Source organism: Bombina bombina, chromosome 3 (assembly GCF_027579735.1).
Source record: "Bombina bombina isolate aBomBom1 chromosome 3, aBomBom1.pri, whole genome shotgun sequence".
Classification (NCBI taxonomy): Eukaryota; Metazoa; Chordata; class Amphibia; order Anura; family Bombinatoridae; genus Bombina; species Bombina bombina.
In genome coordinates this window covers 209568687-209592963 of record NC_069501.1, presented here as the reverse complement: position 1 = coordinate 209592963, position 24277 = coordinate 209568687, and the positions used below count along the sequence as shown (strand labels likewise).

At 41.1% G+C, this 24277-nt stretch overlaps 1 protein-coding gene across 6 annotated transcripts in view; it reads right to left on the bottom strand.

Annotated features, from left to right (window-relative positions):
• Positions 1-24277, bottom strand: part of NCOR1 (nuclear receptor corepressor 1) — a 1077134-nt gene that overhangs the window by 733133 nt on the left and 319724 nt on the right. For all 6 annotated transcript variants that reach the window (XM_053706113.1, XM_053706112.1, XM_053706115.1 and 3 more), the window contains one exon: positions 14760-14938. In XM_053706113.1, coding sequence (XP_053562088.1) covers positions 14760-14938 — 179 coding nt within the window. The remainder of the gene's footprint in view (positions 1-14759; positions 14939-24277) is intronic.

Here is a 24277-nt window from a genome sequence, read left to right as displayed (position 1 = left end):
TCATCCAATGGCTCTGTGCGAATCGCCTCTTCCAGAGACTCAAACCAGAATGCCGCTGCAGCCGTGACAGGCGCAATGCATGCAAGAGGCTGCAAAATAAAACCCTGTTGAACAAACATTTTCTTAAGATAACCCTCTAATTTTTTATCCATTGGATCTGAGAAAGCACAGCTATCCTCCACCGGGATAGTGGTACGCTTGGCTAAAGTAGAAACTGCTCCCTCCACCTTAGGGACCGTCTGCCATAAGTCTCGTGTGGTGGCGTCTATAGGAAACATTTTTCTGAATATCGGGGGAGGGGAAAAAGGCACACCGGGTCTATCCCACTCCTTACTAATAATTTCTGTAAGTCTTTTTGGTATAGGAAAGACGTCAGTACACACCGGTACCGCATAGTATCTATCCAACCTACACAATTTCTCTGGGATTGCCACCGTGTCGCAATCATTCAGAGCCGCTAATACCTCCCCTAGTAACACACGGAGGTTCTCAAGCTTAAATTTAAAATTTGAAATTTGAAATTTCTGAATCCGGTCTCCCCGGATCAGAACCGTCACCGACAGAATGAAGCTCACCGACCTCATGTTCTGCAAATTGTGACGCAGTATCAGACATGGCTCTCGTGTCATCAGCGCGCTCTGTCCTTAACCCAGAGTTATCGCGCTTGCTCCTCAATTCGGGAATATTATATAATACTTCTTTCATAACATTAGCCATATCATGTAAAGTGATTTGTAAGGGCCTAGATGTACTTGGCGTCTCAATCCTACGCATCTCCCGAGCGGGAGACGCAGGTACTGACACGTGAGGAGAGTTAGGCGGCATAACTTCCCCCTCGTTGTCTGGTGATAGTTTCTCTATCGGTACAGATGGACTTTTATTCAAAGCAATATCCATACAATTGGTACACATCGTTCTATTGGGCTCCATATTGGCTTTTGAACATGATGAACAAACAGTTTCCTCTGAATCAGACATGTTTAAACAGACTTAGCAATGAAACTAGCAAGCTTGGAAATCACTTTCAATAAGTTTACAAGCAATATAAAAAACGCTGCAGCGCTTCAAAAATACAGATATAAGTAAACAATTCTTAACAAGAAGTGTAATATTAGCAGAGGATTGCACCCATTAGCAAAAGGATGATTAACCCCTCAATACCCAAAACGGATAAAACGGATATCAATTAAGATTTAACGCTTTTAATCACAGTCAAGCACACTGTCGCAGATCTGCTGTGACTATCTCCCTCAAAAATGAATTTTGCAGACCCCTGAGCTCTCTAGAGACGTCCTGGATCAAGGAGGAATTAGCAGGAAGACTGTGCTAGAATTATAACTGCGCAACAAGGCGCTAAAACAAGGTCCCTCCCACTCCTATCACAACAGTGGGAGCCCTGATATAACGGTTTCCATGCAGAAAATATATGTTACAATCATACAATAGTAATATGAATATTACTATAATAACCTCTGGCGCTAACGTGTAGCTAAAATTGGTAATGCAAAGGTTCTAATTATTGTATACTATAAACAATAAATTACCTTAGTACGATGGAGATGATAATTCCTTACAAATATGTGAAAACTGGGTAATTGATTAAGGGATGTGCTTAAGGATGAACCAGAGTAATGGTGCAAGTAAAAAATAAACAAATTTTATTACAATCTTAATCGTGCACAGAAATACTTTTAAAACCAAATTTAAATAACACTCTGATCAGGCGTTTGACAATGTAGTATCAATAAAATCCCTAAAAACCTCAAAATAAAATTGCATAAATAAAATAACAATAAAACAACAATAAGACAATCACTATCACAAATGGTTAATTCGAGATAGAGAACAAAGATCCCATTGGAAACCAAGGAAGATCCACGTCAGCTGGAAGTTAGTGATATTTTAACCGGAGCTGTAACGAGATGAGATCCAAATGAACAGACAGGAAGAGAGCCAAAATTTAAGGTGTTCACTTATTACTTACACCGAAAATGCTCTATGAAGTCCCAGCTGTCTCTCTATAGCGGTCCTGGATTAGATCACTGCTGGATGGATCCCCGAAATGAAGGAAACCTCTTGTCTTTTACAATCCGTATCAGCACTCACGCCAGATAGACCAAACTGTGCTCTGGGTCTCTGTGCGGTCTCGGCGCTGGTAATTAGTTCCAGTCACCTGTGTGTTAGAAAAGTGGGCAGAGCAACGCGTTTCAGCCCGGTCTGGGCCTTTGTCAAGCTCCTGATAGATGGGAGGTCAGGTCTTTTATACCGTCACCCCTGGTTTCTCTAAAATCGGGTCTTTTTTGAGTCTCCTGCTTCCACCTCTCTTTCCTCTCTGTCTGATGCCCTTCTTTTTCTTAGATCTCTTTGCGGAAGTGGACTTGCAAATGAATTTTGGCCTTGTCCTTGCGCATAGACAGCCTTTACTGTACAGCCTAACTCCAAGCAGCAAGCTCCGACCTACAGAGACATTGCAACGCTCCATCGGCTAAGAAAAAAGGGAGTGGTCATATGACCGGCTCAGAGAGAGATGAAAATAGCGCTTCCCCACCATTCCAAGGAAAACGAAGGCGGAACAGAAGCAGAGCACAGAAATGAGGCGCGCAGCTATAATTAACTACGCGCTTCACCACCCCGCTGAAACTACAGAGCATACCAAAGTAAACGACACACATTACGTTAAAGCACTGTAACCCCTAATGGCGCCACTCTTACGCTATTGTTATTATGAAAAACATTTTTCATAATATTTATTTTTCATATTTATGTAAGAACTTACCTGATAAATTCATTTCTTTCATATTAGCAAGAGTCCATGAGCTAGTGACGTATGGGGGATATACATTCCTACCAGGAGGGGCAAAGTTTCCCAAACCTCAAAATGCCTATAAATACACCCCTCACCACACCCACAAATCAGTTTAACGAATAGCCAAGAAGTGGGGTGATAAGAAAAAAGTGCGAAAGCATAAAAAATAAGGAATTGGAATAATTGTGCTTTATAAAAAAAAATCATAACCACCACAAAAAAGGGTGGGCCTCATGGACTCTTGCTAATATGAAAGAAATGAATTTATCAGGTAAGTTCTTACATAAATTATGTTTTCTTTCATGTAATTAGCAAGAGTCCATGAGCTAGTGACGTATGGGATAATGACTACCCAAGATGTGGATCTTTCCACGCAAGAGTCACTAGAGAGGGAGGGATAAAATAAAGACAGCCAATTCCTGCTGAAAATAATCCACACCCAAAATAAAGTTTAAATGAAAACATAAGCAGAAGATTCAAACTGAAACAGCTGCCTGAAGTACTTTTCTACCAAAAACTGCTTCAGAAGAAGAAAACACATCAAAATGGTAGAATTTAGTAAAAGTATGCAAAGAAGACCAAGTTGCTGCTTTGCAAATCTGATCAACCGAAGCTTCATTCCTAAACGCCCAGGAAGTAGAAACTGAACTAGTAGAATGAGCTGTAATCCTCTGAGGCGGAGTTTTACCCGACTCAACATAGGCATGATTAAAGATTTCAACCAAGATGCCAAAGAAATGGCAGAAGCTTTCTGGCCTTTTCTAGAACCGGAAAAGATGACAAATAGACTAGAAGTCTTTCGGAAAGTCTTAGTAGCTTCAACATAATATTTCAAAGCTCTAACAACATCCAAAGAATGCAATGATTTCTCCTTAGAATTCTTAGGATTAGGGCATAATGAAGGAACTACAATTTCTCTACTAATGTTGTTGGAATTCACAACCTTAGGTAAAAATTTAAAAGAAGTTCGCAACACCGCCTTATCCTGATGAAAAATCAGAAAAGAAGACTCACAAGAAAGAGCAGACAATTCAGAGACTCTTCTGGCAGAAGAGATGGCCAAAAGGAACAAAACTTTCCAAGAAAGTAATTTAATGTCCAATGAATGCATAGGTTCAAACGGAGGAGCTTGAAGAGCCCCCAGAACCAAATTCAAACTCCAAGGAGGAGAAATTGACTTAATGACAGGTTTTATACGAACCAAGGCTTGTACAAAACAATGAATATCAGGAAGATTAGCAATCTTTCTGTGAAAAAGAACAGAAAGAGCAGAGATTTGACCTTTCAAGGAACTTGCGGACAAACCTTTATCTAAACCATCCTGAAGAAACTGTAAAATTCTCGGAATTCTAAAAGAATGACAGGAAAAATGATGAGAAAGACACCAAGAAATATAAGTCTTCCAGACTCTATAATATATCTCTCTAGATACAGATTTACGAGCCTGTAACATAGTATTAATCACAGAGTCAGAGAAACCTCTTTGACCAAAAATCAAGCGTTCAATCTCCATACCTTTAAATTTAAGGATTTGAGATCCTGATGGAAAAAAGGACCTTGCGACAGAAGGTCTGGTCTTAACGGAAGAGTCCACGGTTGGCAAGAGGCCATCCGGACAAGATCCGCATACCAAAACCTGTGAGGCCATGCTGGAGCTACCAGCAGAACAAACGAGCATTCCTTCAGAATCTTGGAGATTACTCTTGGAAGAAGAACTAGAGGCGGAAAGATATAGGCAGGATGATACTTCCAAGGAAGTGATAATGCATCCACTGCCTCCGCCTGAGGATCCCGGGATCTGGACAGATACCTGGGAAGTTTCTTGTTTAGATGAGAAGCCATCAGATCTATTTCTGGAAGTTCCCACATTTGAACAATCTGAAGAAATACCTCTGGGTGAAGAGACCATTCGCCCGGATGCAACGTTTGGCGACTGAGATAATCCGCTTCCCAATTGTCTATTCCTGTCTAGGAAAGAGAATCTCAGAAACTGATAGTGAGCTGGATGAATCGGAATATGCAGATATGCATCCTGTAAATCTATTGTAGACATATAATGCCCTTGCTGAACAAAAGGCAGGATAGTCCTTACAGTTACCATTTTGAATGTTGGTATCCTTACATAACGATTCAATATTTTTAGATCCAGAACTGGTCTGAAGGAATTCTCCTTCTTTGGTACAATGAAGAGATTCGAATAAAACCCCAGCCCCTGTTCCAGAACTGGAACTGGCATAATTACTCCAGCCAACTCTAGATCTGAAACACATTTCAGAAATGCTTGAGCTTTCGCTGGGTTTACTGGGACACGGGAAAGAAAAAATCTCTTTGCAGGAGGTCTTATCTTGAAACCAATTCTGTACCCTTCTGAAATAATGTTCTGAATCCAAAGATTGTGAACAGAATTGATCCAAATTTCTTTGAAAAAACGTAATCTGCCCCCTACCAGCTGAGCTGGAATGAGGGCCGCACCTTCATGTGGACTTAGAAGCTGGCTTTGCTTTTCTAGAAGGCTTGGATTTATTCCAGACTGGAGATGGTTTCCAAACTGAAACTGCTCCTGAGGATGAAGGATCAGGCTTTTGTTCTTTGTTGAAACGAAAGGAACGAAAACGATTATTAGCCCTGTTTTTACCCTTAGATTTTTTATCCTGTGGTAAAAAAGTTCCTTTCCCACCAGTAACAGTTGAGATAATAGAATCCAACTGAGAACCAAATAATTTATTACCCTGGAAAGAAAGGGAAAGTAGAGTCGATTTAGAAGACATATCAGCATTCCAAGTTTTAAGCCATAAAGCTCTTCTAGCTAAAATAGCTAGAGACATAAACCTGACATCAACTCTGATAATATCAAAAATGGCATCACAGATAAAATTATTAGCATGTTGAAGAAGAATAATAATGTTATGAGAATCATGATCTGTTACTTGTTGCGCTAAAGTTTCCAACCAAAAAGTTGAAGCTGCAGCAACATCCGCCAAAGATATAGCAGGTCTAAGAAGATTACCTGAACACAAATAAGCTTTTCTTAGAAAGGATTCAATTTTCCTATCTAAAGGATCCTTAAAGGAAGTACCATCTGCCGTAGGAATAGTAGTACGTTTAGCAAGGGTAGAGATAGCCCCATCAACTTTAGGGATTTTGTCCCAAAACTCTAATCTGTCAGACGGCACAGGATATAATTGCTTAAACGTTTAGAAGGAGTAAATGAATTACCCAAATTATTCCATTCCCTGGAAATTACTTCAGAAATAGCACCAGGAACAGGAAAAACTTCTGGAATAACTACAGGAGATTTAAAGACCTTGTCTAAACGTTTAGATTTAGTATCAAGAGGACCAGAATCCTCAATTTCTAATGCAATTAGCACTTCTTTAAGTAAAGAACGAATAAATTCCATTTTAAATAAATATGAAGATTTATCAGCATCAACCTCTGAAACAGAATCCTCTGAACCAGAAGAATCATTAGAATCAGAATGATGATGTTCATTTAAAAATTCATCTGGATAAAGAGAAGTTTTAAAAGACTTTTTATGTTTACTAGAAGGAGGAATAACAGACATAGCCTTCTTAATAGATTCAGAAACAAAATCTCTTATGTTATCAGGAACACTCTGAACATTAGATGTTGATGGAACTGCAACAGGTAATGGTATTTTACTAAAGGAAATATTTTCTGCATTAACAAGTTTGTCATGACATTTAATACAAACAGCAGGAGGAACAGCTACCAAAAGTTTACAGCAGATACACTTAGCTTTGGTAGTTCCAGCACCAGGCAGCAATTTTCCTGAAGTATCTTCTGACTCAGATGCAACATGAGACATCTTGCAATATGTAAGAGAAAAAACAACATATAAAGCAAAATTGATCAAATTCCTTAAATGACAGTTTCAGGAATGGGAAAAAATGCCAAAGAACAAGCTTCTAGCAACCAGAAGCAATGAAAAATGAGACTTAAATAATGTGGAGACAAAAGCAACGCCCATATTTTTTTAGCGCCAAATAAGACGCCCACATTATTTGGCGCCTAAATGCTTTTGGCGCCAAAAAAACATAATTTATGCTTACCTGATAAATTCCTTTCTTCTGTTGTGTGATCAGTCCACGGGTCATCATTACTTCTGGGATATAACTCCTCCCCAACAGGAAATGCAAGAGGATTCACCCAGCAGAGCTGCATATAGCTCCTCCCCTCTACGTCAGTCCCAGTCATTCGACCAAGAATCAACGAGAAAGGAGTAACCAAGGGTGAAGTGGTGACTGGAGTATAATTTAAAAGATATTTACCTGCCTTAAAACAGGGCGGGCCGTGGACTGATCACACAACAGAAGAAAGGAATTTATCAGGTAAGCATAAATTATGTTTTCTTCTGTTATGTGTGATCAGTCCACGGGTCATCATTACTTCTGGGATACCAATACCAAAGCAAAAGTACACGGATGACGGGAGGGATAGGCAGGCTCATTATATAGAAGGAACCACTGCCTGAAGAACCTTTCTCCCAAAAATAGCCTCCGAAGAAGCAAAAGTGTCAAATTTGTAAAATTTGGAAAAAGTATGAAGCGAAGACCAAGTTGCAGCCTTGCAAATCTGTTCAACAGAGGCCTCATTCTTAAAGGCCCAAGTGGAAGCCACAGCTCTAGTGGAGTGAGCTGTAATTCTTTCAGGAGGCTGCTGACCAGCAGTCTCATAGGCTAAACGTATTATGCTACGAAGCCAAAAAGAGAGAGAGGTAGCAGAAGCTTTTTGACCTCTCCTCTGTCCAGAATAAACGACAAACAGGGAAGAAGTTTGGCGAAAATCTTTAGTTGCCTGCAAGTAGAACTTGAGGGCACGAACTACATCCAGATTGTGTAGAAGACGTTCCTTCTTTGAAGAAGGATTTGGACACAAGGATGGAACAACAATCTCTTGATTGATATTCCTGTTAGTGACCACCTTAGGTAAGAACCCAGGTTTAGTACGCAGAACTACCTTGTCTGAGTGAAAAATCAGATAAGGAGAATCACAATGTAAGGCTGATAACTCAGAGACTCTTCGAGCCGAGGAAATAGCCATTAAAAACAGAACTTTCCAAGATAACAATTTTATATCAATGGAATGAAGGGGTTCAAATGGAACACCCTGTAAAACGTTAAGAACTAAGTTTAAACTCCATGGCGGAGCAACAGCTTTAAACACAGGCTTGATCCTAGCTAAAGCCTGACAAAAAGCCTGGACGTCTGGATTTTCTGACAGACGCCTGTGTAACAAGATGGACAGAGCTGAAATCTGTCCCTTTAATGAACTAGCTGATAAACCCTTTTCTAACCCTTCTTGTAGAAAAGACAATATCCTAGAGATCCTAACCTTACTCCAGGAGTAATGTTTGGATTCGCACCAGTATAGGTATTTACGCCATATTTTATGGTAAATCTTTCTGGTAACAGGCTTCCTAGCCTGTATCAGGGTATCAATAACCGACTCAGAAAAACCACGTTTTGATAAAATCAAACGTTCAATTTCCAAGCAGTCAGCTTCAGAGAAGTTAGATTTTGATGTTTGAATGGACCCTGTATCAGAAGGTCCTGTCTTAGAGGTAGAGACCAAGGCGGACAGGATGACATGTCCACTAGATCTGCATACCAAGTCCTGCGTGGCCATGCAGGCGCTATTAGAATCACTGATGCTCTCTCCTGTTTGATTTTGGCAATCAATCGAGGAAGCAGCGGAAAGGGTGGAAACACATAAGCCATCCCGAAGTTCCAAGGTGCTGTCAAAGCATCTATCAGAACCGCTCCCGGATCCCTGGATCTGGACCCGTAGCGAGGAAGTTTGGCGTTCTGGCGAGACGCCATGAGGTCTATCTCTGGTTTGCCCCAACGTCGAAGTATTTGGGCAAAGACCTCCGGATGAAGTTCCCACTCCCCCGGATGAAAAGTCTGGCGACTCAAGAAATCCGCCTCCCAGTTCTCCACTCCCGGGATGTGGATTGCTGACAGGTGGCAAGAGTGAGACTCTGCCCAGCGAATTATCTTTGATACTTCCACCATTGCTAGGGAGCTTCTTGTCCCTCCCTGATGGTTGATGTAAGCTACAGTCGTGATGTTGTCCGACTGAAACCTGATGAACCCCCGAGTTGTTAATTGGGGCCAAGCTAGAAGGGCATTGAGAACTGCTCTCAATTCCAGAATGTTTATTGGAAGGAGACTCTCCTCCTGATTCCATAGTCCCTGAGCCTTCAGAGAATTCCAGACAGCGCCCCAACCTAGTAGGCTGGCGTCTGTTGTTACAATTGTCCAGTCTGGCCTGCTGAATGGCATCCCCCTGGACAGGTGTGGCCGATGAAGCCACCATAGAAGAGAATTTCTGGTCTCTTGATTCAGATTCAGAGTAGGGGACAAATCTGAGTAATCCCCATTCCACTGACTTAGCATGCATAATTGCAGAGGTCTGAGGTGTAGGCGTGCAAAAGGTACTATGTCCATTGCCGCTACCATTAAGCCGATCACCTCCATGCATTGAGCTACTGACGGGTGTTGAATGGAATGAAGGACACGGCATGCATTTTGAAGCTTTGTTAACCTGTCCTCTGTCAGGTAAATCTTCATTTCTACAGAATCTATAAGAGTCCCCAAGAATGGAACTCTTGTGAGAGGAAAAAGAGAACTCTTCTTTTCGTTCACTTTCCATCCATGCGACCTTAGAAATGCCAGAACTAACTCTGTATGAGACTTGGCAGTTTGAAAGCTTGAAGCTTGTATTAGAATGTCGTCTAGGTATGGAGCTACCGAAATCCCTCGCGGTCTTAGTACCGCCAGAAGGGCACCCAGAACCTTTGTGAAGATTCTTGGAGCCGTAGCCAATCCGAATGGAAGAGCTACAAACTGGTAGTGCCTGTCTAAGAAGGCAAACCTTAGATACCGGTGATGATCTTTGTGGATCGGTATGTGAAGGTAAGCATCCTTTAAATCCACTGTGGTCATGTACTGACCCTCTTGGATCATGGGTAAGATTGTCCGAATAGTTTCCATTTTGAACGATGGAACTCTTAGGAATTTGTTTAGAATCTTTAAATCTAAGATTGGCCTGAAAGTTCCCTCTTTTTTGGGGACCACAAACAGGTTTGAGTAGAACCCTTGTCCTTGTTCCGACCGCGGAACCGGATGGATCACTCCCATTATTAACAGATCTTGTACGCAGCGTAGAAACGCTTCTTTCTTTATCTGGTTTGTTGACAACCTTGACAGATGAAATCTCCCTCTTGGGGGAGATAATTTGAAGTCTAGAAGGTATCCCTGAGATATGATCTCTAGTGCCCAGGGATCCTGAACATCTCTTGCCCAGGCCTGGGTGAAGAGAGAGAGTCTGCCCCCCACTAGATCCGGTCCCGGATCGGGGGCTCTCGGTTCATGCTGTCTTTGGGGCAGCAGCAGGTTTCCTGGCCTGCTTGCTCTTGTTCCAGGACTGGTTAGGCTTCCAGCCTTGCCTGTAACGAGCAACAGCTCCTTCCTGTTTTGGTGCAGTGGAGGTTGATGCTGCTCCTGTTTTGAAGTTCCGAAAGGGACGAAAATTAGACTGTCTAGCCTTAGCTTTGGCTTTGTCTTGAGGTAGGGCGTGGCCCTTACCTCCTGTAATGTCAGCGATAATCTCTTTCAAACCGGGCCCAAATAAAGACTGCCCCTTGAAAGGTATATTAAGTAATTTGGACTTAGAAGTAACATCAGCTGACCAGGATTTTAGCCACAGCGCCCTACGTGCCTGTATGGCGAATCCTGAGTTCTTAGCCGTAAGTTTGGTTAAATGTACTACGGCCTCCGAAATGAAGGAATTAGCTAGTTTAAGGACTCTAAGCCTGTCCGTAATGTCGTCTAGCGTAGATGAACTAAGGTTCTCTTCAAGCGACTCAATCCAAAATGCTGCCGCAGCCGTAATCGGCGCGATACATGCAAGGGGTTGTAATATAAAACCTTGTTGAACAAACATTTTCTTAAGGTAACCCTCTAATTTTTTATCCATTGGATCTGAGAAAGCACAGCTATCCTCCACCGGGATAGTGGTACGCTTAGCTAAAGTAGAAACTGCTCCCTCCACCTTGGGGACCGTTTGCCATAAGTCCCGAGTGGTGGCGTCTATTGGAAACATCTTTCTAAATATTGGAGGGGGTGAGAACGGCACACCGGGTCTATCCCACTCCTTAGTAACAATTTCAGTTAGTCTCTTAGGTATAGGAAAAACGTCAGTACTCGCCGGTACCGCAAAGTATTTATCCAACCTACACAGTTTCTCTGGTATTGCAACGGTGTTACAATCATTGAGAGCTGCTAAGACCTCCCCTAGTAATACACGGAGGTTCTCCAATTTAAATTTAAAATTTGAAATATCTGAGTCCAATCTGTTTGGATCAGAACCGTCACCCACAGAATGAAGCTCTCCGTCCTCATGCTCTGCGAGCTGTGACGCAGTATCAGACATGGCCCTAGCATTGTCAGCGCACTCTGTTCTCACCCCAGAGTGATCACGCTTGCCTCTTAGTTCTGGTAATTTAGACAAAACTTCAGTCATAACAGTAGCCATATCTTGTAATGTTATCTGTAATGGCCGCCCAGATGTACTAGGCGCCAAAATATCACGCACCTCCCGGGCGGGAGATGCAGGTACTGCCGCGTGAGGCGAGTTAGTCGGCATAACTCTCCCCTCGCTGTTTGGTGAAATTTGTTCACATTGTACAGATTGACTTTTATTTAAAGTAGCATCAATACAGTTAGTACATAAATTTCTATTGGGCTCCACCTTGGCATTGGAACAAATGACACAGATATCTTCCTCTGAGTCAGACATGTTTAACACACTAGCAAAAAACTTACAACTTGGTTATAATCTTTTTTAGCAAAAAACGTACTGTGCCTCAAAGAGGTACTAACGATTAAATGACAGTTGAAATAATGAACTGAAAAACAGTTATAGCATCAAACTTTAAAACAACAAAACTTTTAGCAAAGGTTTGTTCCCATTAGTAAAATAACAATAATTAAATTTGACATAAAAAATACAAAGCAACGTTTTTATTCACAGTCACTATAAGAATTCTCACAGCTTCTGCTGAGAGAATTTACCTCCCTTCAAAGAAGTTTGAAGACCCCTGAGATCTATCAGAGATGAACCGGATCATGCAGGAAATATAAAAGTAACTGACTGGTATTTTTTGATGCGTAGCAAAGAGCGCCAAAAACGGCCCCTCTCTCTCCCACACAGCAGTGAAGAGAAACGAAACTGTCACAATTAAAGCAAAAAAACTGCCAAGTGGAAAATAATGCCCAAATATTTATTCACACAGTACCTCAGCAATGTAAACGATTCTACATTCCAGCAAAAACGTTTAACATGATAAATAGTTATTAAAAAGGATTAGTGACCTTTAACTGAGTAGTTCCGGTGAAATACCATCCCCAGAATACTGAAGTGTATACATACATGTCATTTTAACGGTATGGCAGGATTTTCTCATCAATTCCATTCAGAAAATAAAAACTGCTACATACCTCAATGCAGATTCATCTGCCCGCTGTCCCCTGATCTGAAGCCTTTACCTCCCTCAGATGGCCGAGAACAGCAATATGATCTTAACTACTCCGGTTAAAATCATAGTAAAAAACTCTGACAGATTCTTCCTCAAACTCTGCCAGAGAAGTAATAACACGCTCCGGTGCTATTTTAAAATAACAAACTTTTGATTGAAGTCATAAAAACTAAGTATAATCACCATAGTCCTCTCACACATCCTATCTAGTCGTTGGGTGCAAGAGAATGACTGGGACTGACGTAGAGGGGAGGAGCTATATGCAGCTCTGCTGGGTGAATCCTCTTGCATTTCCTGTTGGGGAGGAGTTATATCCCAGAAGTAATGATGACCCGTGGACTGATCACACATAACAGAAGAAATGACGCCACATCCGGAACGCCGACATTTTTGGCGCAAAAGAACGTCAAAAAATGACGCAACTTCCGGCGACACGTATGACGCCGGAAACAGAAAAGATTTTTTGCGCCAAAAAAGTCTGCGCCAAGAATGACGCAATAAAATGAAGCATTTTCAGCCCCGCGAGCCTAACAGCCCACAGGGAAAAAGTCACATTTTTTAAGGTAAGAAAAAATGATTGATTCAAATGCATTATCCCAAATATGAAACTGACTGTCTGAAAATAAGGAAAGTTGAACATTCTGAGTCAAGGCAAATAAATGTTTGAATACATATATTTAGAACTTTATAAAAAAGCGCCCAACCATAGCTTAGAGTGTCACAGAAAATAAGACTTACTTACCCCAGGACACTCGTCTACATGTTGTAGAAAGCCAAACCAGTACTGAAACGAAAATCAGCAGAGGTAATGGTATATATATAAAAGAGTATATCGTCGATCTGAAAAGGGAGGTAAGAGATGAATCTCTACGACCGATAACAGAGAACCTATGAAATAGACCCCGTAGAAGGAGATCATTGCATTCAAATAGGCAATACTCTCCTCACATCCCTCTGACATTCACTGCACGCTGAGAGGAAAACCGGGCTCCAACCTGTTGCGGAGCGCATATCAACGTAGAATCTAGCACAAACTTACTTCATCACCTCCATAGGAGGCAAAGTTTGTAAAACTGATTTGTGGGTGTGGTGAGGGGTGTATTTATAGGCATTTTGAGGTTTGGGAAACTTTGCCCCTCCTGGTAGGAATGTATATCCCATACGTCACTAGCTCATGGACTCTTGCTAATTACATTAAAGAAAGAGCGTGCTCTCAAAAACAAACCAGATTCCTCTATGAGAGCCAAATATGAGCTATAGGTAAACCATAAGATTGATCCTAAGGAATCAAACACAAAAGGCAGCAATTAACTCCTAACGAGTCAAACACACACGAGCCCTAAAAAGTATTAACCCCTAGTCTCCTTGGCACAATGAGTGCCTGCGACCTGCCTAAAATATCCTTCCCCAGGATATATATATATATATATATATATCCCAGATATTATTGCAATCTCTTACATAAGTGCAAGTCCCCCAAAACATAGAACACAAAAGCACTTGCCTGTATCTAGCCGTCCGGCAGGACAACAGCTTACCCCGTATGAAAGGAAGCTACTCCTTACAGAGAACTGAAGAAAAAAGAAAGATCAGAGTAAACCTACTCTGGCTTTCAATACCCTGGGCAACAAATATGTGAGGAAAACACAGCAAGGCCCACCTTACAAGTTCCTCACTGCTTTAAAGCCACCACTGCCCTACTGAAGAGACAAACGTGGAGTACGGCTATACCCAGCCTTGAGGACAAAGATCAGAGCAAACCTATTCTGGCTTTCAAAATAATAAAATCTTGATTGAAGTGAAATAATTAGACATCAAAATCTTCACCTCCTCCTTGCACCGAAGGCAACGAGAAAGACTGGGGATTGTGGGAAGGGAAGGGACATTTAAAAGCTTTGCTGTGGCACTATTTGCCTCCTCCTGCTGGCCAGTAGAGATATTCAGTAATTGATGATTCCGTGGACTCACCGTATCTTAGGAAAGAAAGGCACTGTAAACTTAATTTACATATTTTCACCCAGCAGTCTGTTTCAGTGGGGGAAAAATCAATTCATTTATTCAGATTTGAATATTATATACACTTTTTTTTTTTTTTTAAAAACCTATAACTTAATTGACACTAGGAAAAATAGAAATATATATGCACATTTTCTCAATAATTACATTTTTGGGTTTTAAACAAGGGTTAAGGCACTTGAATAAGTATGTTTGCAGTTTGATAATCTATAAATAAAAAAAAAGTAAAATCACGATAAAGTGATAAAATTATACTTAACAGGATGGGGTTTACTACTAGCAAGCACTAATTAGTGAGTTCTTACAATAATTGTAGAGGAATATCTTGAAAAACTATCATTACTGAAAGGAAAAAAAGTGAAAGACATTTACTTTTCTTTAAAAATTTCTTTCTCATGATCAGTCCACACATTCATGAACTGACGACTTTTGTAAACCTTCAGAGGATCCTCCAGGAGTCCATTCATGTTAATGAACTTTACCCTCCTTTGCTCAGCATCAAACATCATGGGTGGAATGACAGAGAGTTGCCGCATTTGTTTTTCATTGTTCTGAAAAAAGAAAAAAAAATGCAACATGCTTGAAGATAAAAAAAATCAAAATGTATGCTTACCTGATAAATGTATTTCTTTCCGGACATGGAGAGTCCACAAGGCCATTCCAATTACTAGTAGGATATTCACTCCTGGACAGCAGGAGGAGGCAAAGAGCACCCCAGGAGAGCTGTTAAGTGTCACTTCCCTTACCCATAACCCCCAGTCATTCGGCCGAAGTGAAATTAAAAAAGAAGATAACACAAAGGTGCTGAGGTGCCCGAGGTTTAACAAAAAATACTGTTTTAGTTATGGGTGGAGCCGTGGACTCTCCATGTCCGGAAAGAAAGAAATGTATCAGATAAGCATAAATTTTGTTTTCTTTCCTAAGACATGGAGAGTCCACAACGTCATTCCAATTACTAGTGGGAACTAATACCCAAGCTAGAGAACACAGAATGAACAGGGAGGGAGAAAAAGGCAGGAGGACCTAAACAGAAGGCACCACTGCTTGAAGAACCTTTCTCCCAAAAGAGGCCTCAGCCGAGGCAAAAGTATCAAATTTGGAAAAAGTATGCAGAGAGGACCATGTTGCTGCCTTGAAATCTGTTCCACAGAAGCTATATTTTCGAAAGCCCAAGAAGGAGACAGTCCTAGTGGAATGAACTGTAACTCTCTCAGGAGGCTGATATCCAGCAGTCTCATAAGCAAAATGAATCATACTTCTCAACCAGAGGAAAAGAGAAGTAATAGTAGTAGCCTTCTGACCCTTACGCTTTCCTGAGAAACAAACACACAGGGCAGAAGACTGACGAAAATCTTTAGTAGCCTGTAGGTAAAATTTTAGAGCAAGCACAACATCCAAGTTATGCAAAAGACGTTCCTTATGAGGAGGAGCATTAAGACAAAAGGAAGGAACAACAATTTCCTGATTAATGTTTCGATCCAAAACCACCTTAGGGAGAAAGCCCAATTTAGTACGAAGGACCGCCTTATCCGCATGAAAAAAACTAAAATTATGACAAGATCATTTCCTTTCCTTCGATACAGGGAGAGTCCACAGCTGCATTCATTACTTTTGGAGAATACAAAACCTGGCCACCAGGAGGAGTCAAAGACACTCCAGCCTTAAGCTTAGTTACCTCCCCCACTTCCCTTATCCCCCAGTCATTCTGCTGAGGGAACAAGGAACAGTAGAAGAAAAGTCAGGGTGAAAAAAGGTGCCAGAAGAAAGCAATTGTAATTTAGGGCTGTCCCCCCAGAGAGCACGGGCGGGAGCTATGCACTCCGAGGGTAATTTAGAAGTTTTCCTTCTAAATAGAGGGAGAGTCCACAGCTGTATTTATTACTTTTGGGAAAACAATACCCAAGCTATAGAGGACACTGAATGTTAAAGGGGGGGTAACAATAAGACAGCCGAATCTGATGGCACCACAGCCTGAAAAAATTCCATCACCTGAAAACTGCTTCAACAGAAGCAAAGGACCCAAAAGTTATCAGAACCAAGTAACTGCCCCACAATTAGGACCGTAAGAGCCCACATCGGAGACCACACAAAAACACTGGTCCCAAAAGGAGCACACAAACCTCTGAGGAGACGAGAGTCCCGCAGACTATGAGATCAGGAGAAGAAACAATCCTCCACTAACCCAACAAGGAGGACAACCAGGACTCCCAACACCAGAGGAAGAACACAGATAAAAGAGAGTATGCTAAAGAGGTCTGAAAGGACCTCAAGGTACGATCCCAGAGAAAAAGAGAATACCCTTGCAGATCCTGAAGAAAAAAAGACTCCTCATAAAGAAGACCCAAAGAAGATTACCCAACTGCAAGAGATACTGGGACCTGGAGAGATATCCCAGAAACTAAACAAGTCAATGAATAGACCATCTTCTGCAACGATACCGATGCAATCCTAGACAAGAAGTCTAGTATCCTGAAGTACAAAAATTTAAAAACACAACAGCCTGACCACAGGTTGCATTGTAGCAAAGGAAAAGAACACCAAGAGTTCATGACCTCCGAATAGAACAGAAACAGCTATCTGGATCTGCTTAGGAGCCAACATATCCAGGGCAGAAGCGATGGATGAGACCACCCGTAGACCCCCAGGCTAACCCTCAGGCTAAGAACTAGCCGTCCTAAGAAACTCTTTCTCCAGGACACCCTGGAAGAGCCAGAGAGGACTTCAAGAAGAGATTAAAAAAAATCAGAGAGGACCAACACCACCCTACCAAAACAGGGGAGGGAGGGAGGGAGGGAGGGATGGCCGTCAATCCAAAAAGTAAAACAAGGGACCAGCTACAAGTTGAGGAAAGGATTGACACCCTTCTGAAAGCCCCCTGTCAGGATACATCAAGACCCAAAGGGCGAAGACCCTGTCAAACTCCATAATGAGAAGCACCCATAACAGAGAAAACCAACCACGAAAAACATAATTTATGTAAGAACTTACCTGATAAATTCATTTCTTTCATATTAGCAAGAGTCCATGAGCTAGTGACGTATGGGATATACATTCCTACCAGGAGGGGCAAAGTTTCCCAAACCTTAAAATGCCTATAAATACACCCCTCACCACACCCACAATTCAGTTTAACGAATAGCCAAGAAGTGGGGTGATAAGAAAAAAGTGCGAAAGCATATAAAATAAGGAATTGGAATAATTGTGCTTTATATAAAAAAATCATAACCACCACAAAAAAAGGGCGGGCCTCATGGACTCTTGCTAATATGAAAGAAATGAATTTATCAGGTAAGTTCTTACATAAATTATGTTTTCTTTCATGTAATTAGCAAGAGTCCATGAGCTAGTGACGTATGGGATAATGACTACCCAAGATGTGGATCTTTCCACACAAGAGTCACTAGAGAGGGAGGGATAAAATAAAGACAGCCAATTCCTGCTGAAAATAATCCACACCCAAAATAAAGTTTAATGAAAAAACATAAGCAGAAGATTCAAACTGAAAACGCTGCCTGAAGTACTTTTCTACCAAAAACTGCTTCAGAAGAAGAAAATACAACAAAATGGTAGAATTTGGTAAAAGTATGCAAAGAGGACCAAGTTGCCGCTTTGTAAATCTCATCAACCGAAGCTTCATTCCTAAACGCCCAGGAAGTAGAAACTGACCTAGTAGAATGAGCTGTAATCCTATGAGGCGGAGTCTTACCCGACTCAACATAGGCAGGATGAATTAAAGATTTCAACCAAGATGCCAAAGAAATGGCAGAAGTTTTCTGGCCTTTCTAAAACCGGAAAAGATAACAAATAAACTTGAAGTCTTTCGGAAAGACTTAGTAGCTTCAACATAATATTTCAAAGCTCTAATAACATCCAAAGAATGCAACGATTTCTCTTTAGAATTCTTAGGATTAAGACATAATGAAGGAACCACAATGTCTCTACTAATGTTGTTGGAATTCACAACTTAGGTAAAAATTCAAAAGAAGTTCGCAACACCGCCTTATCCTGATGAAAAATCAGAAAAGGAGACTCACAAGAAAGAGCAGATAATTCAGAAACTCTTCTGGCAGAAGAGATGGCCAAAAGGAACAAAACTTTCCAAGAAAGTAATTTAATATCCAATGAATGCATAGGTTCAAATGGAGGAGCTTGAAGAGCCCCCAGAACCAAATTCAAACTCCAAGGAGGAGAAATTGACTTAATGACAGGCTTTATACGAACCAAAGCTTGTACAAAACAATGAATATCAGGAAGAATAGCAATCTGTCTGTGAAAAAGAACAGAAAGAGCAGAGATTTGACCTTTCAAGGAACTTGCGGACAAACCCTTATCTAAACCATCCTGAAGAAACTGTAATATTCTCGGTATTCTAAAAGAATGCCAAGAAAAATGATGAGAAAGACACCAAGAAATATAAGTCTTCCAGACTCTATAATATATCTCTCTGGATACAGATTTACGAGCCTGTAACATAGTATTAATCACAGAGTCAGAGAAACCTCTTTGACCAAGAATCAAGCGTTCAATCTCCATACCTTTAAATTTAAGGATTTCAGATCCTGATGGAAAAAAGGACCTTGAGACAAAAGGTCTGGTCTTAACGGAAGAGTCCACGGTTGGCAAGAGGCCATCCGGACAAGATCCGCATACCAAAACCTGTGAGGCCATGCCGGAGCTACCAGCAGAACAAACGAGCATCCCTTCAGAATCTTGGAGATTACTCTTGGAAGAAGAACTAGAGGCGGAAAGATATAGGCAGGATGATACTTCCAAGGAAGTGATAATGCATCCACTGCCTCCGCCTGAGGATCCCGGGATCTGGACAGATACCTGGGAAGTTTCTTGTTTAGATGAGAAGCCATCAGATCTATTTCTGGAAGTTCCCACATTTGAACAATCTGAAGAAATACCTCTGGGTGAAGAGACCATTCGCCCGGATGCAACGTTTGGCGACTGAGATAATCCGCTTTCCAATTGTCCATACCTGGGATATGAACCGCAGAGATTAGACAGGAGCTGGATTCCGCCCAAACCAAAATTCGAGATACTTCTTTCATAGCCAGAGGACTGTGAGTCCCTCCTTGATGATTGATGTATGCCACAGTTGTGACATTGTCTATCTGAAAACAAATGAACAACTCTCTCTTGAGAAGAGGCCAAGACTGAAGAGCTCTGAAAATTGCACGGAGTTCCAAAATATTGATCGGAAATCTCACCTCCTGAGATTCCCAAACCCCTTGTGCCGTCAGATACCCCCACACAGCTCCCCAACCTGTAAGACTTGCATCTGTTGAGATTATAGTCCAGGTCGGAAGAACAAAGAAGCCCCCTGAACTAAACGATGGTGATCTGTCCACCATGTCAGAGAGTGTTGTAAAATTGGTTTAAAGATATTAATTGAGATATCTTTGAGTAATCCCTGCACCATTGGGTCAGCATACAGAGCTGAAGAGGTCGCATGTGAAAACGAGCAAAGGAGATCGCATCTGATGCGGCAGTCCTAAGACCCAACATTTCCATGCATAAGGCTACCAAAGGGAATGATTGTGACTGAAGGTTTTGACAAGCTGATATCAATGTTAAACTTCTCTTGTCTGACAAGGACAGAGTCATAGACACTGAATTTATCTAGAAACCTAAAAAGGTTACCCTTGTCTGAGGAATCAATGAACTGAATGGTAAATTGATCCTCCAACCATGAAATTGAAGAAACAACACAAGTCGATTCGTATGAGATTCTTCGAAAATGAGAAGACTGAGCAAGTACCAAGATATCGTCCAAATAAGGAAATAGCAAAACCCTATTCTCTGATTACAGAAAAAAAGGGGCACCGAGAACCTTTGAAAAAAATTCTTGGAACTGAGGCTAGGCCAAACGGTAGAGCCACAAAACTGGTAATGCTTGTCTAAAAAGAGAATCTCAGACACTAAAAGTGATCTGGATGAATCGGAATATGCAGATACACATCCTGTAAATCTATTGTAGACATATAATGCCCTTGCTAAACAAAAGGCAGGATAGTCCTACAGTAACCATCTTGAATGTTGGTATCCTAACATAACGATTCAATAATGACAGATCCGGAACTGGTCTGAAGGAATTGACCTTCTTTGGTACAAATGAAGAGATAAAATAAAACCCCAGCCCCTGTTCCAGAACTGGAACTGGCATAAATACTCCAGCCAACTCTAGATCTGAAACACATTACAGAAATGCTGAGCCTTTGCTGTGTTAACTGGGACACGGGAAAGAAAAGAATCTCTTAGCAGGAGGCCTTAACTTGAAGCCAATTCTGTACCTTTCTGAAACAATGTTTCTGAAACCAGAGATTAAGAACGGAATTGATCCAAATTTCTTTGAAGAAAACGTAATCTGCCCCATACCAGCTGAGCTGGAATAAGGGCCGCACCTTCATAGGTACTTAGGAGCTGGCTATAGGTTTCTATAAGGCTTGGATATATTCCAAACTGGAAATAGTTTCCAAACTGATACCGCTCCTGAGGATGAAGGATCAGGCTTTTGTTCCTTGTAAGGAAAGGAACTAAAATGATTATTTACCCTGGAAAGAAAGGGAAAGCAAAGATGACTTAGAAGACATGTCAGCATTCCAAGTTTAATCCATAAAGCTTCTCTAGCTAAAATAGCTAGAGACATATACCTGACATCAACTCTAATGATATCAAAAGATGGTATCACCAATAAAATTATTAGCATGTTATAGAATAATAATAATGCTATAAAATTATGATCTGTTACTTGTTGCTCTAAAGCTTCTAATCAAAAAGTTGAAGCTGCAGCAACATCCGCTAAAAATATAGCAGGTCTAAGAAGATTACCTGAACATAAGTAAGCTTTTCTTAGAAAGGATTCAATTTTCCTATCTAAAGGATCCTTAAATGAAGTACTATCTGCCGTAGGAATAGTAGTACATTAGCAGGAGTAGAGATAGCCCCATAACCTTAGGGATTTTTGTCTCAAAAAACTCTAATCTGTCAGATGGCACAGGATATAATTTGCTTAAACGTCTAGAAGGAGTAAATAAAGTACCCAAATTATTCCATTCCCTGGAAATTACTTCAGAAATAGCATCAGGGAGATAAAACACTTCTGGAATAACTACAGGAGATTTAAAAAACCTTATTTAAACGTTTACATTTAGAATCAAGAGGACCAGAATCCTCTATTTCTAATGCAAATAACACTTCTTTAAGTAAAGAACGAATAAATTCCATCTTGAACAAATACAAAGATGTATCAGCATCAACCTCTGAGACAGAAACCTCTGAACCAGAAGAACCATTATCAGTATCAGAATGATGATGTTCATTTAAAAATTCATCTGAAAAAAGAGAAGTTTTAAAAGACTTTTATGTATACTAGAAGGAGAAATAACAGACATAGCCTTCTTAATGGATTTAAAAAATAAAATCTCTTATGTTATCAGGAACACTCTGAAAATTAGATGTTGACGGAACAGCAACAGGTAATGTAACAGTACTAAAGGAAATTTTATCTGCATTAATAAGTTTGACATGACATGCAATACAAATAACAGCTGGAGAAACAGATACCAAAAGTTTATAGCAGATACACTTAGCTTGGTAGCTCCAGCACTGTGCAGTGACTTTCCTGAAGTAACTTCTGACTCAGTTGCAACGTGGAACATCTTGCAATATGTAAAAGAAAAAAACAACATATAAAGCAAAATTGATCAAATTCCTTAAATGACAGTTTCAGGAATGGGAAAAAATGCCAAAGAACAAGCTTCTAGCAACCAGAAGCAATAAAAAATGAGACTTAAATAATGTGGAGACAAAAGTGACGCCCATATTTTTTCGCGCCAAATAAGACGCCCACATTATTTGGCGCCTAAATGCTTTTTGGCGCCAAAAATGACGCCACATCCGGAACGCCGACATTTTTGGCGCAAAATAACGTCAAAGAATGACGCAACTTCCGGCGACACGTATGACGCCGGAAACGGAAATAGAATTTTTGCGCCAAAAAAGTCCGCGCCAAGAATGACGCAATAAAATGAAGCATTTTCAGCCCCCGCGAGCCTAACAGCCCACAGGGAAAAAGTCAAATTTTAAGGTAAAAAATGTTAAATTAAAATGCATTATCCCAAATATGAAACTGACTGTCTGAAAAATAAGGAAAGTTGAACATTCTGAGTCAAGGCAAATAAATGTTTGAATACATATATTTAGAACTTTATAAACAAAGTGCCCAACCATAGCTAGGAGTGTCACAGAAAATAAGACTTACTTACCCCAGGACACTCATCTACATATAGCAGATAGCCAAACCAGTACTGAAACGAGAATCAGCAGAGGTAATGGTATATATAAGAGTATATCGTCGATCTGAAAAGGGAGGTAAGAGATGAATCTCTACGACCGATAACAGAGAACCTATGAAATAGACCCCTTAGAAGGAGATCACTGCATTCAAATAGGCAATACTCTCCTCACATCCCTCTGACATTCACTGCACGCTGAGAGGAAAACCGGGCTCCAACTTGCTGCGGAGCGCATATCAACGTAGAATCTAGCACAAACTTACTTCACCACCTCCATCGGAGGCAAAGTTTGTAAAACTGAATTGTGGGTGTGGTGAGGGGTGTATTTATAGGCATTTTAAGGTTTGGGAAACTTTGCCCCTCCTGGTAGGAATGTATATCCCATACGTCACTAGCTCATGGACTCTTGCTAATTACATGAAAGAAAATGAGTCGTGGCAAGAAAAAAAATGGAGCAATCAGGTACCCCGATGCCTGCCCCCAACAGAACTGCGCCAAACCAGAAAAGGAGACATAGCCAAAGGAACAAGGAAGAATACACTTCCCCAGCACCAAAAGGATCCAGAGATCTACTCAAGAATTCCTGACCATGATCCCCTAGGGGCAAGACTAGGACAGACACGAACACTCAGAAAACCTAGATCGGATCCCATCAAGGATACAAATCGGTCCAATAGACACACCAAAGGAGAGTCTCAAGACCTACTGCTGAACTCTCAGATTCAGAAAAAGGAAAATAAAAACTTATCCTAACCGGATTAGAAAATAAATTAGGCAAGCGCACACAAGAGATAGCCCAGGGGAAAATGAAACCGACCAGCCCATGCGACAATTCCTCAAGAGCTCCGAACTAGGAAACTGATACAAAAACAAAGTATAACAATATAAAAACGATAAGGAATAAGATCACCATCCCTCCAGTCGTCTAAACAAGATCGCAATCTGAATCAGAAGACTGAGATTCAGCTGACGGATCAGAAATAGGATCTTCCAACGTTGCCAAAACTTCTCTCAAAAGTACACGCAGACAAGCCATTCTAAATTTAAAGGCAAAATTTACACTTTTGAGTATCTGAGATCTCCTACCCTGAAGGTAGCACACCTCTGAAGCCTCAGAGGACACCGTTTCCCCAGAAGACTGATCGGACACCAAAGTCCTCTTACATGCCGGACCTTGGGCAGGAGTACACGGATCAAGCCTCCGCTTGCACGTGGAATGGAGATGCAAATGCGCTAAGTCCAGAGATATGGCCATGCGAAACAGTATAGTAACCTATTGTGGAAAAAGGCCATCTTCAGGAGGTGTAACGGTATGCAGGGCAACCGCCTGTGTAGGACCAGAAGATGTTAGGGAACGCACCTCACGGGATGCCGAATCCTCAGAGGTGGATGGCTCAGTGGTCTCCAACGTTCCAACGTGGGAATAAGAGAACACCATTACGGCATACGGAACATAATTGAGAGGGCTGGGATACCTTGACCTCACAATATACGCAGGTATCAAAATCTTAATCAGAGGAAAACCCCTCTAACATAGCAGAATCCTCCATAACTCGACTAAGAATATGGTAAAAAAACAACTGGCAC